The 17,070-nt window shown below is 47.2% G+C and overlaps 1 protein-coding gene across 2 annotated transcripts in view; it reads left to right on the top strand.

The window, feature by feature from the left end:
• The window catches only part of POLR1B (RNA polymerase I subunit B), a 260,946-nt gene that overhangs the window by 120,327 nt on the left and 123,549 nt on the right, over window positions 1–17,070 (top strand). For both annotated transcript variants that reach the window (XM_086927218.1, XM_086927219.1), the window contains exon 7: window positions 7,113–7,284. In XM_086927218.1, coding sequence (XP_086783344.1) covers window positions 7,113–7,284 — 172 coding nt within the window. The remainder of the gene's footprint in view (window positions 1–7,112; window positions 7,285–17,070) is intronic.

The following is a 17,070-nucleotide window of genomic DNA, read 5'->3' as shown; positions in this document are numbered from 1 at the left end:
GATCCGGCGTCTGACCTACGTCGCTCAACGCCACAATAGACGCCGAGAGAAGAGCAATTCTTCTATGATCCGGCCCCATCTTTTGCACCTGACTATCAGGAGATGGGAGACAAGGAGAATTAGGAGGGGTCTGAGGACCTTCTGGCACGAGAGTGCCAGTCGTAGCAGGACTGGGCAGTGGATCTAGGGGAGGCCAGTGGTTTGGACACTTCGCCCAACACTGGCTTTGTCTCCCCTCCTAACATGACTACGGAGGAGGGGGCTGCTTAGAGCGTGTTGCTGACGAGGGCGGCCAAGGCCTTGGGTCTTGAGCTCCCTGTCGCGGCCATGAAGACTAACATCCTCACCGAGGTCCTTAAACCGCAGGAAGCTCTTTGGAGCCTCTACTGCTGTTTAATGAGGCCCTTACTGACGTTCTGTTGGGCACTTGGTCCAGGCCCACTACAGGTCCCCCTGTAGATCGGAACGTGGCCAGGCGCCACTGCCCGGCCCCAGGCGACCCTAGCTTCCTGCCCACCCACCCCACCCTGAGAGCCTGGTTATCCAGGCCTCTGACTCCCTGACCGCATTGCCGACTGCTCCACCTGATCGGGAATCCAAAAGGTATGAGCAGTTCGGTAAGAAGCTGTTCTCCTCACTCAGTTTGGGGTTGCGGTCGGTCAAGACCACTTGCTTTTTGGGCCGTTATACCCACTCTCTGTGGGACACGGTCGCGGACGTGCTGCCAGGTTGCCCGGAGGAGGCCCAGGTCAAAGTCTTCCGGAAGAGCGAGATGCAGCACGGTACTCTATCTGATGTGGGCTGGATACGACAGACTGGCTGAGCAGGGCTTATTTCCACGACGGTGGCGGTTCGCTGCCCCACGTAGCTGAGGTCCGCAAACTTTTCGGCTGATGTCCAGAATTCCCTCATGGACATGCCGTTTGATGGCTGTCGCCTCTTTGGTGACAAGACAGACAGTGCGCTTGAGCGTTTCAAGGACTCCAAGGCTACGGCCAATTCCTTGGGCCTGTCGGGCCAGCGCCAGCAAACTTCTGCCTTTCGTGGTCAAAGAAGGGGCGGCCCCCTCCCGTCCTGCCAGCCACGGGCCGCAGACTAACATCCAGCGCGGCGGCGGACGTGGTAACTGCCGTGGTGGTGCCAGGGGACAGCGGCAATGCCATTCCACATCCACCCCTGCAGCATCCGCCTCAAAGCCTTCCTAGTCCGAGCTTTCAGGCCCATTTGACGCCAGTGGGGGGCAGATTTCGCCATCACCTCCTCCACTGGCGCACCATCACGTCGGACAGGTGGGTGCTGCAAATCGTCCGAAGGGGCTACTCCCTCCCCTTCGAGGTGACCCCTCCAGCCATGCCACCGCAGTACCACCGCATGTCGGGGGATCACTTGCAAGTTCTGCAAGAGGAAGTTATGGCCCTCTTGGCCAAGGGGGGCCATCGAGCGCGTTCCTGGGCCAGAAGTAGGGTGTGGTTGTTACTCCCACTACTTTCTGGTTCCCAAGAAGGGCATAGGGGGCCTACACCCTATCTTGGACCTACGGAACGTCAACTGATTCCTCTGGAAGGAGAAGTTCAAGATGCTGACTTTGGCTCAGGTCATAGCTGCCCTAGACCCTGGAGACTAAATGGCGGCGTTGGATGGCAGGATGCTTATTTTTACATCCCCGTCCTGCCGGCCCATCGGTACTACCTGCGGTTCACCGTAGGTCTCGAGCACTTTCAGTTTACTGTGCTCCCCTTCGGCTTTACCAGCGCCCCTCGGGTGTTCATGAAAGTGGTGGTGGTGGTCGCAGCTCATCTGCGCAGATTAGGGGAAGACTGGCACCCCTATCTCGACGACTGGTTGTTGAAGGCGGGCTCGCCCCAGACAGTCGTCGGCCACCTCCAGACTACGGCCGACCTCCTGCACCTGTTGGGGATCTTCATAAATGTGCCAAAGTCACACCTGTATCCCTCTCAGAAGCTCCTCTTCATCGGAGCAGTTCTGGACTCGGCGCGGTTCCGGGTTTATCCTCCCAAACAGCGGATTCAGGATATTCAGGCTCTGATTCCGATCTTTCAGCCTTTATCCCGGGTCTCTGTCAGGTTGACTCTGCGGCTTCTGGGGCTGATGGCCTCCTGCATCCTTCTGATGCGTCACGCCCGGTGGCGGATGTGGGCTCTGCAGTGGGACCTGAAGTTTCAGTGGGCCCAACATCAGGGCAACCTGTCCGACCATGACCTGATCTCGGAGGATACTGCGAGACAGTTGCAGTGGTGGCTCACGGACCGCGATTGGATCAGCGGCAGATCCCTCTCCCTACCCCAACCGGAGCACGTAGTCGTGACGGATGCGTCCCTCCTGCACTGGGGGGGCCTCATAGGTGAGGCTAAGATCAGAGGCCTCTGGTCGAGTCCCGGCTCCACATCATCCTTCTGGAGCTACGGGCGATCCGGATTGCACTGAAAGCATTCCTCCCCTCTGTCCGAGGGAGTGTAGTGCCGGTGTGCACGGACAACACCACCGGCATGTGGTACTCCAACAAACCGGGCGGGGTGGGGTCGTGGACCCTGTGTCAGGAGGCTCTGCGCCTTTGGCAATGGCTGGAACATCAGGGCATGACCCTGGTGGCTCAACACCTGGCAGGTTCCCTGAACGCCAGGGCGGATGAACTCAGCCGTCGGTGCATGATGGATCACGAATGACGTCTGAACTCTGCGGTGGCGCAAGGTCTCTTTCAGCAGTGGGGTGAGCCTTGGTTAGATCTATTCGCCAAAGAAAAGAACGCACAATGTCATCAGTTCTGCGTGTTGGAATTTCCAAGGCGGCACTCGCTCGGCGACGCTTTTCGTTGCGAGTGGATCTGCGGTCTGTTGTACGCCTTTCTGCCTATACCACTTCTGCCCAGAGTGCTGAAGAAGATCAGGCGCGACCGGGTGGCTCCGTACTGGACACGAAGATACTGGTATCCAGAGCTTCCCTGCATGTCAGTCGATCCCCCTGCTGCTGCGACAGAAGGTCCTCCCGAAGAGGCAAAGTAGAAGTGCCGCGGCATTCTGGACCATTTGGAGGCGCCGGGTAACTGCCTTGGTAGCCCCCAGGTAGAGCACGTTACCGTAATCCAGCCGGAAGGTCACCAAGGCATTGACTACAGACCTCTGGGTTTTCCCAGGCAACATCCAAAGAATCTTCCTCAGCCAGCGTGGAATAGTAAAGCACGTGGCCGCCACTTTCTTCACTTGGGCTTGCATAGTTAGCCCATTATCTATAGTCACTCCCAGGTTGCGAACATGCTCAAATGGAGATGGAATGGGGCCCATTTCAGCTGGCCAATGCTTAGAACTCCACAGATCTTGCTTTTTCCCAAGGATCAAGACCTCTGTCTTCCCTCCATTCAGCTTGAGTAAGTTATGGTTCATTCAGATGGCTATTTCCCTAAGACCCGACTGAAGGAGGGAGGTGGAGGTTTGATAAGATTGTGATAGGGAGAAAACGATCTGTAAGTCGTCAGCATATGAGAACAGCGTGAGCCCTGCACGATCGGTTATGTGAGCCAAGGGAGTGACATACAGATTGAAGAGGAGAGGGCTTAGAATCGAGCCCTGGGGCACACCGTGAGGTGATGAGTATGCTTTAGATATTGAGGCCTGAGAGAAGATTTGAAAGATCCGATCAGTTAAGAAAGATGCCAACCATTGAAGAGCATTGCCACCAATACCCAAGGCAGCCAGTGATCAGAGGAGGATGTTATGGGAGATAGTGTTCAAAGCCGCACTGAGATCGAGAAGGATCATTGCGGCTGTATCTCCTCTATCCAGCATGAGGCGAAGGTTCTCTGTGACATCCAGGAGCGTAGTCTCCGTCGAGAAACTCGGGCGAAACCCAGACTGAGAATGATGCAATAGATCATTGCTAGCAACAACTGGGCTAAATGATCTTAAATATGCCTTTCCATGACCTTGGAAAAAGCCGGCAACAGGGAGATCGGACGAAATTTGGAGAGGACCTTAGGATCAGCCGTAAGTTTTTTCAACAAGGGAGACACCATGGCATGTTTCCAACATGCTGGTACACCGGCATGCAGCAGTGAAAGATTGAGTGTGGAGCAGATGATGGCAAGCTGTGACTCATCCAGTAATCTGAGAATGGAGATGGGGAGAGGATCCGTGGGTGAGCCGGATTTTATTTTAGACAGATGGTCCAAGAAGGCAGTTGGATGAAGATCAGGCCATCCAAGAAGGGGAGCATGTGTGAAAGTGGGCGGGTTGCTAATATAACTCGAGCTAATTGCCGCCGAGGGGGAAATGCTCTCACCGCTTTGATCGGATATATCTTTATAAATCTTCTCAATTTTTGTTGTAAAAAACTGAGCAAGTTCATCACACTGAATGCTATTTAGGGCGGATGTTTGGATAGTGTATTAGATCCAGCAAGATCCTTCACTAGTCCAAAAAGCACTTTGGATTTATTTGCTGCATTATTGATGGTTTTAGCGACATAGTTCGCCCTGGTCAGGGCACATGCTTTGTGATAGCGCTTTAACTCTTTTTTGTAAGCAAGACCAGCCGCAGGAGAGTAGTGCTTTCTCCATGTCCTTTCAAGTTTTTTACAATAGGATTTATCTGTTTTTAGTAGTTCATTGAACCACGGGGCTGGTGTTTTATGAATGACCAGTTTCTTGTGGGACGGGGGAGGACAGCTGTTGATGGCTTCAAAAAGCCAGGAGTTGGTTCTCGCCTCCGCTGCCTCCACATCGTCCAGCTTGTTAGAATCAGACGGAAGATGAGTTTAAAATGTGTTTAAGAGAGGCAATATCAAGCTTTTTCCAGTACCTTTTGATGATGGTCTGAGGAATTTTAGGCTGGACCAAACTATCCGTAAGGGAAAGATTGAACGAGTGGTCGGACCAATGAATGGGTAGTGCTGGACGACCGCGAATATGAGGAAGGTTGGAGAAAATTGGGTCCAACAGGTGGCCACCTTTGTGTGTTGGACTACAGTTGTGTAATACAATGTTCATAGCTGCAAGGTCGGAGATTAAATTCATGCTTGCACTATTATTCGGGTCATCCAAATGGATATTAAGATCCCCTAAAATCAGTAAATTACTTGAGTGCAATAGTCTGGTGGCTATATAGTCTGAAAGCTGTGCAACCCAGGCATTTGCGGGACCAGGGGGGGCGGTAAACTAAAAGTCCCGTATGAGTATACTTGGGATGAAGAGCCAGTTTAAAGTGCGCTGCTTCTCAAGCTTTAAGATTGATCGACTCGAGCAAGCATTGAACATTATTCTTAACTATTATCGCAATGCCTCCTCCGATTCTGTTGGGCCTGTCGCACCTTAAAATAGTATAGCTAACAGGCAGTGCTTCCGCGATGTCCGGTCCAGAGCTGTCAAGAAGCCATGTTTCGGTAAGAAACAAGGCATCGGGTCGCTCATCCACAAGAAGATCGAAGATCTCGCGTTTATGTTTGGCTAAGGATCTACGGTTTAGGCTAATAAACGTGAAGTTGGTGTTAGGGGAGGGCCTGATACGAGGCTCACAACATCGGCAAGGCTGTGATGCCTCCAGCCAAAAAGTGCAGTCCGTGCAGGACCTTGCAGCCTTATCATTCAAAACAAAATTGATACAGCTGGGCTTTGTATATGGTCTGAGGGAAAGCAGGCGGTCCGCCGAATAAGTAATCAGAGTATAACCATTTTGGACAGGGGAGTGGCCCCTAGGCCCGGTTGGGCGCAGACGGGCTTGCCTTTGGCGTGCCTTTGGCGCGCCCGCTGCACGGTCGAATGACAGACGTCATTTATACCTATTGGTAACGGGAGTTCCAAAACAACTAGTACGCACCCCCAGCTCCTTCAATATGGCCGCTTACCCCCAGTGAGCCCCGCGGCAGCGCCTAATTGGCTGCAGGGGACCAGGGTTCGAGTGCGGTGGGTGGCGGAAGGAAGACTGTGCAAATTAGCTGGTAAAAACAGTGCAAGTAATCCGCATAAAACAATTTTAAAAACAGGCTATCAGTGCAATCTTTCCCGGCTTCTGCCTCAGGAAAGTACTGTGTGCTCGAGAATCAACCAGCGCAAGAGGAGGAAGCGCAGGTTTTGTAGCAGCGAGGGCGGGAGCTCCAAACAACTAGTCCGCACCTCCAGCTCCTTCCAATATGGCTGCTTACCCCCAGTAAGTCCAGCGGCAGCGCCTAATCGGCTGCAGGGGACCAGGGTTTGAATGCGGTGGTTGGCGTAAAAACAGTGCAAGTAATCAGGATAAAACAATTTTAAAAACAGGCTATCAGTGCAATCTTTCCCTGCTTCCGCCTCAGGAAAGTACTGTGTGCTCGAGAACCAACCAGCGCGAGGGGAGGATGCGCGGGTTTTGTAGCAGCGAGCGCGGGAGCTCCAAAACAATTAGTCCGCACCCCCAGCTCCTTCCAATATGGCCGCTTACCCCCAGTGAGTCCCGCGGCAGCGCCTAATCGGCTGCAGGGGACCAGGGTTCGAGTGCGGTAGGTGGCGGAAGGAAGACTGCAAATTAGCTGGCAAAAACAGTGCAAGTAATCAGGATAAATCAATTTTAAAAACAGGCTATCAGTGCAATCTTTCCCGGCTTCTGCCTCAGGAAAGTACTGTGTGCTCGAGATCAAGATTTTGATCCAAGGAAGGTGACCTAGATGTTCTTGTAAGGTCTACGTTCCTTAGTTGTAGGAAATTAATTGTTTTTCTTCACTCTGTTGCAAACCGTCCAGTGTTTTTGGCTAGATAATTCTTTTTAGAAAGTTTTCTGGTTTAATTTTGTTACAACAAAGCACAACAATTAAGAGTATAGCTTGGCTTATATCCTTATGCGAATGTAAAACATTTTTATTAATGACTGCTTATTTTTTATAGCTTAAAGTGTAAGCTTATTGAAACATTAATTTAATGGAATGTCAAGAGTGTTTATTCCATGAAGAGAAGCCATGATGTTTGAAAAAAAATGTCTGTTTATAAAATACATCAATAAATCATAAAGCTTTGTTTACCTGATGAGCTATTTTTGGAACAAGAATAAAAAAAGACAGACTTAAGGAGAAATCTGAGAACGGTTGCATGTGTAATAGGAGTGTAACTCATAAATGTAACCTTTCCCCCTTTACAGCCAGTGCATATGCATACATCTTAAATCAAACACAGAGAAGTTCTACTGCCTTTGCTTAGCAACTCGGAAGTTGTTTGCTCTTGCCAAGGAAGAGTGTATTGAAGAAAACCCAGACAGCTTGATGAATCAGGAGGTGCTAACGCCTGGACGATTGTATCTTATGTTTTTAAAGGTAAAACAGTAATTTAATGAAACCTTATGGCTTTAAAGAATTCCGTCTTTTAAGATGGTATTAGAATTTTCCAAGTTACCTGCAACAACCAGGTGATGAAGATTTGCCATCTACTGAACGTCATTACATGTCAACCCCCTTCAGGCTTCAATACAAGATGTTTTTTGTTTATATTATTATTTATTACTACCAACGTATAACATTTTAATTAAAAGTATTTTACATCAGGCTATACTTTCATATCAGTAAGCCAACCGATGGATTTGAATTTGTAGCTGCCATCATTTTTGCAGAAAGTTAGCCAGCTTGATGTGATAGTGAGAAGCAGGGATGTTTCGGACATATTGACTAGTACCCTAGTGGCAATGTTTAAGAATTTGTAAAGGGGAATAAAGGTTTGTTGTGGAAACCTCACTAAAAGACTATTGTAACAGTATAGTTTACTGATAATGAGTAAACCAGTGCTCTCGCTGTGTGGAAAGGGATATAAAGACAGACTCTGTCTATACTTTGGATTTGATATATTGGCTTAGTTGATTCCAGCACATGAAGGTGTTGAAAAGAATGCCTAATTTCCTTGAAGATGTGGTAGATGTCCGCTTGAGAGAGGGAAAGTGCAAATGAGACGGAGTTCTGCAAGACAAAGACTAGTTCAGCATGAGGGACTGTGTGGCCATCCAGTGATGAATGAGAGCAAGACAGTCGGATATAAGGAATTGCAGATCGCATGATAAAGTTGGGAAGGAGATGAATGTTTGAGTGTCCCAAATGAGGGATAATGTCGCCAGGAGAAGTGATGTAGAGCCAGCAAAAGAGATGACTGACTACACTGACTTGAGGCCACCAAACAAGTAGGTGATTCGACAGATTGTCATATAACAGAGAATGATCAGTCTGAGAGATGGGAGGAAAACCAGTTGTGCACAGAGCCTGCATTGCCAACGGACCTTGGTGAATAAAGTAAGGTTGCCGGCTGTGTCAAAAGTTGCAGATGGAAAAAAAAAGCTAGAGGATGGATACTATGCTTGGGACCCAAGAACTTTAGAATGCAGGGACTGAGTCATTCTACCACCTTAGAACCCATGTGCCCGGGTCACTAGTCAATGAGCTGCCAGGTCCCCTTCCTCTTGGTGGCAACCTTACGGCGATGTGTGGCATCTGGCAATCCCAGAGACACCATTTTGGCCACTCTCAAGAAGTTGGGACTGTTTCTTGGATGTTACCTCAGTGTCCCTCCCTAGAGGTTTGGCAACCTGGGGGGGCTACAAGCCCACAGGAAACTGGTTTGGGACGGGTTGTCTCTGTGGACCTGTCTACAGGAGCAAAAGGCAGCCCCTTAGGAGAGTTATCACCGCTGGCCAATCGGAGGCCGGCTTCTCTTTGAATCTCGCCTTTTGGGCTAACGCCCTTAGTGGCTTCCTGTGAGGGAGAGGCAACACCCCACTCTGCAGCAAGCTGTGCATGATCCTAAGCCTGGTAGTCTGTCACATGACTCTTTAGGCAGGCAGAAAGCGGTCTGTGAGTGGTAGCCTGTGTCAGGCTAATTGACCACTGGGGCACAGAGTGGCAACTTTCGAAAAGTTGTCCTACTTTAATAGTGACATTAAATTCGACCTGTGTATCAGGTTAGATTTAATTCCACAATTACTTAGTTAGGTAGTTTAATTCAGAAGTTAACCATGCTGGGGTGAGAGTCTGTAACCATGTATTAGCCAATAGGGCTACTAACTTTTCCACAGCAAATCTACAATTTGAGGAGTTTGGCTGCAGAGACATTTATAAACATAAATGTCCACTTAATAATATGCAGCTCCCTGCCTTAGGGCTCTTAGGCCTTCCATAGGGGAGACTTGCTTATATTGTTTGGGCAAAGGTGGCTTTGCCATTAATGATAAGTCGAACTGGAATTGTGACAATTGCACATCCAGTCTGCAGTGGCAGGCTGGGAGCCATTTTGTACTTTGTGTCGCACACAGGGTGGTAGCATCAGTCCTGGGTGAACACTCTGCTTTTTTATGTCCTTGGACCCTGGCTACCATATACTGGGACTTATAAGGAAGTCAGTATTTGCCAATTGGGGGTAGCCAATTTGACATACACTTTGTAATGGGTAAGAACACTGGCACTGTGGTCTGGTTAGCAGGCCTCCGTGTACTCTGAGTCGAAGAACTATCCGTTAGTAGTCTAAATGGGGGCAAAAAAGCCTGTTTCCTTACACAGAGTAGACCGATTTTAGTGTTGTAGTAAAGTTTAATCGAAGTAAAGTTTATGCTTTGTAAGGAAGGTTATGGTAATTTTGTTGAAAGTTAGTACAGTGTAAGGCCGCAGGCATGTGCAAGGGTAGAGTATCTATTGGCACCAACTGGTGACCCCTCTGTGCTAGGCCTACTTTTATTTAGTTTGAACTTTTATTAATTTTTTTAATTCACTAAATCAAGCACTCTCATAGTTGTGTAAGGGGTTGGCATCATCTATCATTTGGGGTATTTTGTACAGTAACCATACTTTATTATTCTACAGAGAAATTGATGTAGATAGGATGTGTTATGGTCCACTTCAGATCTGGTGATCCAGCTTCTAGTCCTGTTCAATAAGGGTATATGTCTAAATAATAGATTATTTGGCATTTATTTCTGTTGAGATTTTGAGGAGTGAACATTCAATGAGGTGTGCACTGATCATGCTGTGTTTGTTTAAAACATGTATTAGTGTTGAGTTTCTATGGGGGATGTGATGTGCCCTGATGTTAAAGGTTAGTGTTTGAGGGATTCTGCTGATTCAGCACTGCCTTGATCTAAAATGGCCATGCAGAGTACCCATTCATGGACAGGAAATGAGAATGTGTGGATTTTTTTAATCACTTTGGCAATAGCCAGGTCTTAACCTTCCTTCTTAGCCTTAAGTGATTCTCAGTGGCTATAATCTTTGCAGGTACGAAATTTGAAAGTTTTGACGCTTGCATGGAGAAAGTTGTGCCACCAATGCTTTTTATCCTAAAAGCAGGAATTAAGCACAATGCCAGTGTGGAGTGTAAGTTCCCATGGTGGGGGTATTTTAGGATTTCTTTGGGTCGAATGATTTTGGTTCTTTACCATTAATATTTCTGTGAGTGTTGCACATAAAGTTTGAAACAGGTTCTTTTTGCTGTTAGAAGCCGGACCGGAGATATGTGGGTTTGTTGATTTAAATTTAGAAGTAGTCTTGCTACTGAGGTTTGGATTATTTTCAGCCTTCAGATTGTTGAGCGGTACAAAAGGGGGTGGTAATGGACGGAGCATCTGAACCAATCAAACACTCACACCCAGTTAAAAGATCTGGGTTTAATCCATCACCGTTCTTTAGCCCACTCTGCCACCCCAGTTCAGACATGGCTATAAGCAAATCAATCTGACTCTGTGTCTCATGGGAACAGTCCAGCCCGAACTGCCAAGCCATGCCGTCCCTGGACCGGAAACAAGCTTCCGAGGACTGGTTTCTGGCATTCCAGCCGTCTTCAGCCCGGCTTGCTTGAATCCAGTGGCAAAGTCAGCAAGGGACTCACGTCTGAGCATACCCTGCCACACTTATGGCGGCCAAAAGCGGTACAAAAGGGGGTGGTAATGGACGGAGCTAAAGAACGGTGATGGATTAAACCCAGATCTTTTGACTGGGTGTGAGTGTTTGATTCAGATGCTCCGTCCATCACCACCCCCTTTTGTACCGCTTCAGATTGTTGAGAGCGGATTCTGTGGTGTAGTCGGTTAGGATGGATTCTGTGGTGTAGTCGGTTAGGATGGTCTGGTTTTGGAGAGTATAAGTGTTGATGTTGCTTGTATCTTTTGAGGAATTTAAAAAGTTGGACAGAAGCGTCTACCGTATTTTCCGGCGTATAAGACGACCCGGCGTATAAGACGACCCCCTACTTTCATTGACAAAATGTAGGTTTCATGATATATTCGCCGTATAAGACGACCCCCACTTCCTAACGTCCTACAGTCCCCTTTCTATCTCCATGGACTGAGGAGATCATGTGGTACTGACGCTCCTCTCCTTCCGATGAGCGTAAGAATTGCGGAAGGAGAGAGAGATCAGCACACGTGGAGGAGCGCCTCGTCTGCCTGGGGGATGTGCAGCTGCAGTCCAGGTAGGGTTCACGGCGCCATTTGTTTTCTTTTAAAGCTTGCGCAGTGTTTGAGTTGCCTCTGGCTGGCGAGGGGCTGATATCGTGTTGCACAGTGCGATCAATTTATTTTCAAGACCGCCTACGTTCTTTGTTCTGTGCTGGAGTTCCCGCGCCATTTGTTTTCTTTTAAAGCTTGCGCAGTGTTTGAGTTGCCTCTGGCTGGCGAGGGGCTGATATCGTGTTGCACAGTGCGATCAATTTATTTTCAAGACCGCCTACGTTCTTTGTTCTGTGCTGGAGTTCCCTAAGCGGCACCCATTTCAATTGAGACGCGGTCTGACACCTTCGGGTGAAGTCCGCGCTATGTGAAATAAACCGCCAATTTTTGTATCCGGCGCATAAGACGACCCCCGACTTCCCAGAAAATTTTAAGGGGTTAAAAGGTCGTCTTATACGCCGGAAAATACGGTAAGTGTTTTCATTTAGGTAGTTTGGGACAACCTATGATCTTGATTATGGATGGTTAGAGGCGGCAGACCCGGAAGCAGAGAACGGCCCGGGACCAGGGTTCAATTCCCTACGTGGCAGGGTCGTGGACCAGGATCAGCGGACTCGATAATTCTCGCCTCGGTGCCTACTCTAACCAGGGATCACACTCGGCAACTCTGGGCATTAGCTTGCCTCATCTCTACAACGGCCCCCCACATTCGCCGGGGATGCCTGGTTTCACCTTGGAGATACCCAGTAGGGACCATCTCACAGGGATAGCCAGGACGGGTTCCCCAGCGGTCTACAGCGCCACAACGCCTCAGGGCAGCAGTGCGCTTTACAAGACCACATACATACATACATTACATAGTGTGGAGTCAGAAGATTGAGATTTATACTAAATATTCTTTTTTTCCTAGCTAGCTGATTTGGCCTGGGTCATCCACTTTGGAAACAACCATCTGGTCATGTTTTTCTTATTTTCTTTTGGTCTTTAAACAGATAGCACCAATACAGTGGCCTGCGTAGGCTCGGATTGTTGAGACTGCTCCAAACTTGTTTTATGGGTTTTCTCTAAGCTGGTAAGTTGAATAGTCCCTTGCACTGAAGTGAGAGGTATCGCTCCTGCAGGTGCCAAATTCTTCAATTAAAGGGCATTCATTTCTCAGGTGCTGGATGATGTATCATTTCACACCATGTTGAAAGGTATTGGGGACTAGCAACTCCGAAAAAAGAGGCATCAGTCAAATTGTGGCTGATAAGGTCTTTACTAGATTTCTTAGGGTCGTTGACAATTATTCACCTAAATCCCTTCTTTATATTCCTGCTATTACCTGTATGTTTGATCTTCAAGTAGAGCATACCTCTTTCAAGGATCCTGTCTTCTTATTCGACTGATTGTTTCCCTAATCCTCTGTTGAAGATTCCCTGAGGCAGTGTCATTGTGGGTATTGGCACAGTGTTAATGCATTCCTTGTCATGGTGCAAAGGTGATACTAACCCTCATACATGTGTGGTTCCTGTCCTAATGTTATCTAAACTTCCTGCTTATCTCCTTAACCTGTACATTTACTAAAAAAGCCCCAGAGTCGGTGGAAGGATATGGGAACTTCAAGCTTCCTATTTCCTCATTTCTTCTGAAAAGCTCTGGGTTGTGGTATCATGGCCATATAAACATGTTGGTGAATGTTGCTAAGAGAAATTCCTCGCACACTCGGACGCAAAACTGTATGGTTTAGGCTGCCTAAGCTCTAGAACCAACCATATGCAAATCTGATGGCTGATTCGGGAAAGCCGCAGTGGGCTAGACTTGATGAGGAATGTGTTCTGCATTAAGAATATATTTGAGATGTGTTAGAAAATACTTGGTGCAGAACCTCTGCCAATCTCCAAACCCCCCACCCCTGCCCAATCCTTTCCCAAGACCCCACCCCTCCACCCTAATTACTCCAGAATTTCTTAGGCAGAGGCTGGCCTCTTATGACTACTTCCTTCAGCAAAGTCTATGTGCACCGCTAATGGTGCCTGAGAACTCCCCATCACTTCCTAGCCTGTTTTTTTCTGCCATTGGTTGAAATTCTGTAGGATGTCATATTGGCTTCTATCCATCCTAGTCACTGTGGCATATAAAAAGTTTAAGAGCACAACCTACCAAGGGTGGACTGAAGTAAGTTTCACCAAAAAGCTAGAACTGCTTTTGGAAATCTAGTGTGATATGTAGTGTTCCGGGATCCACTCTGTTATCTTATGTTAAATTATTCACACATACTCCGGAAGCACCCAGACAAGGCACGTAGGGCGGAGCGTCCTTGTACTTTAAAGGCGGCTGTACTATCTTCTCTGTTCCACCTTGTTGTAATGAAAGTCTGGTATCCGAGGTGTAAATTATAGAAGGTGATTCATTGGTCTCATTTGCAGATAAGTATATTCATGGAATAATGTTCTTTTAGTCCTTAGGATAGCTGCATCAGGAGCTGCTCTGCTGCTCAGTCCATACTCCCAGCTGACCAACTGACACTCCTCACTTCACAGGCACCCAAACATTCCAATGTATCACCACCACTCCAACATTCTACACAGCTCATTCACATTGGCTGATCAGCAAGGGCTAAAGCACAAGCTAAGATGCATAGATAAGTAAGATATAACACATCCCCGGCCTTATAAAACACAGAAAAATATACAAATGCAAGATGGAATAAAGCATTTACAAGAAGGAACATGCATAATAAAATTACACTCATTGTAACACACCTCCCCCTTTATAGAACACAAAAAATATATGAATGCAAGAAGAAATAACACATTTACACGAGGGAGTGTGCATAATAAAAACACACCCATAGTAACACGCCTTCCCCCATTATAGAACACATAAAAATATAGCAGGTGCAAGCTGGTCACAAAGCATTTACTTTAAAATCAAAAGTTGCTGAACAAAAAGACTGAGGGAGAACCCTATCAGTTCCACATCACCATACAACATGAAAAAACAATGTAGCTCTTATTGCCACCACCAACCACATCAGCTGGCCAGACAAGCAAAACAGGTGGCATAACACGGCACAGCACACCAACCAACAGTAGCAAACAGCCATACAATCCCTCTCGCCTAGTCAAACACTCAATCACAGAACGCTCGTCCTCATACACAAGTCATGGATCAGTCACACTCCAGTCCACACTATCATCCCCAAGCAAGGGCATCTAGTGTAAAACTTAGAAACGGGTCACTTCCACCCCAAACCGTCATCCCTCATGTAAGGGAATCTAGTATAAAGTGGGGCAATGGTTGACTTCAACTTCATACAGTCATCCGTCATGTAAGGGCTTGTACTGTAAAATGTAGAAAACGGTGACTTCCACCCATACAGTCACCCCCAATGTAAAGGCAATGAGTGTAAAATGTAGATATGTGGCAATACAACATGAGTAAAATAAGTGGCGACACCTACATAAAGAAAACTCGCACACACGAAGAAATTCACCATGCACCGGAAATCAATATGTCACCGCGGCACCTTAGTAGTGACACCAACACTAAGGAAATGACACATACATACACTGTAAATAAACTATCACAGCAGAATCGCAGTAAAGATGCCCACATACAAGAAAACTCCACACGTTGGTATCCGTGGGTGTCTCTAGAATGTTTGGGCCTGACACACACCAGGCGCAATGCTAACACCATGTACTTGCTTCAACATGAACACTTCCCAGGTCAGATGCTCTTGGCTACAGGTTCACTGTACTGCTCGCAGTCTGCTGAAAACATCAATCGCCTTTCCAGTCTTTCTCAATTGCCGTGATAATGGTGATGCTCTCACAGTTCTCATATGATGTTTCTGCACTGGACCAATTTGCACTGCACCAGTAACTAATGTTCTTTAGGCAAAGTCAAAAAAATTGTAACCAAATGCTTATGGAGAATTCATTAAACATTCCTACAACGTCGTAACCATAAAGGGAGTACATGTAATTCTTCCCAAACACCAGAGATTGCCGCTGGCTTCGACGTTTTGCATCAGTTTTTGATGGAAACTAGTCCTTCCTTCCCTTACTGACATCAGCTTGAGCATGTACGCTTTGTCACACGCCCGAAATGAGTGCCACATCAGGTATTCGTAAGTGGGTACACCTTGCACATATTTCGTGCTGCTGCAAGGATGCATTTTGAAATTCAAACAGTGCCAAAGATATGGAATTTAAGCAATCTACTCGCCGTTCACCGCCGTCAAGATTTTTAAAACCCTTGCACACCAATTTGGTTCACCTGTAGCTTTAACAGACTTACACAGCCGGCAATGTTAGATCACTCCGTATTATGTCTTTCCAACATAATCAGCTGTCACTCTGTCCCCATGACTAAAACAATGCTGCAGCTGATCCACGCTGTGAAATTGATGGTGCAACATCCATTGGCCACATTCAGTATGAATGGCCAACGTCATTTGTGTCACCGCCTCAGTGAGACTTCCTCGCAGATAATGGTGCTTAACATTGGTGGTCTACCAAACTTCAACCCTGGAAGTTTATAATGCTGCTGATATCCCACAGAGTTAATGCAGATGAAAAGCACACAGTCCTCGCACCTGACAGTTCCCTTAAATGAAACCAAAATTCTTACCAAGGACGCTACTGGTTATTAAGTAACAGAATACTTGTCACTGCCAGAGTTCGGCAGTATTGGAGTATTCACGTGGGTGAAGCTAGTACGTAAGAGACTAGACCGTGACCGTCGCTGCCATGTTGGTGGAGTATTTTATTGAGAACACTAAATCGGCATAGCTGAAAATGGTAGGTTGGCACATATCTAGAGGGACACGGTCAAATGGCAGAAAAGGGCCCATATTAGTGACTTACAAGTGGCCATATTAACGGTGGAACGTAATAGTTATAGGGAGAACTATATGTAGTGACAGGGACCGCACAAAAATGGGTGGAACTAACTGGTGTCAGCTATTGGTATATTTGGGCCCTCATTTAATTTCGGTATGAAAATGATCCGAGAAGTTCAGGATCGGGACAGAGCATGTGGGCCGGGGGTGAGTTCAAGGTTCCCTGCAAACGTTATCGTATATCCTGGTGTGTTAGAGGAGAAAGTTAATCTCTCATAGACGGGTGATGAATGTGTTATATTAAAGTCTATGGAGGCCAGTAGTCGGCTTATATGTGGACTCGAAGGCATTGATTCATTTGAAAAAAAAGCCTATTTCAATAGACTGCAGTGTTGAAAGACAGAGGTGAGTGACATAATATGGCCTGGTCTAAAATGACAGAGGGGTTACTGATCCCCAGTGAGTCTCCTTCTGTGCATTGGAACAATAATATGAGGGAGACAATATCATGGCTGGACAGAGGCAGAAGTGTAGTGATCTCGCCACACCTTTTATGCCAATGAGGTTGTTAGTCCCAAGTGGGTCGTCCATTTTTTGTTAGATTTTCACAAAGTAAAACAAGTAGGCAGGGACATCACCAGCTGCAGGGGTAATGGATGTAGTGATCAAGAACGATTCAACTCTGCCCAAGGTATGTCATAATTGTGACCCCGTGTGTGTGAGGAAAGTTTAAAGATGCAGTTTTGTTCCGTCCTAAACAATGCTTCTTTTGATATTTGTATGTGTGCTTCCAAAATTGTCCGCTTTAAATCCCTGGTAGTATGATTATGTTCAGCAAAGTGAGCACACATCTTT

Source organism: Lissotriton vulgaris, chromosome 6 (assembly GCF_964263255.1).
Source record: "Lissotriton vulgaris chromosome 6, aLisVul1.2, whole genome shotgun sequence".
NCBI lineage: Eukaryota > Metazoa > Chordata > Amphibia > Caudata > Salamandridae > Lissotriton > Lissotriton vulgaris.
Note: the sequence above shows the minus strand (reverse complement) of the source record. Positions and strands in the feature narration are given on the sequence as shown.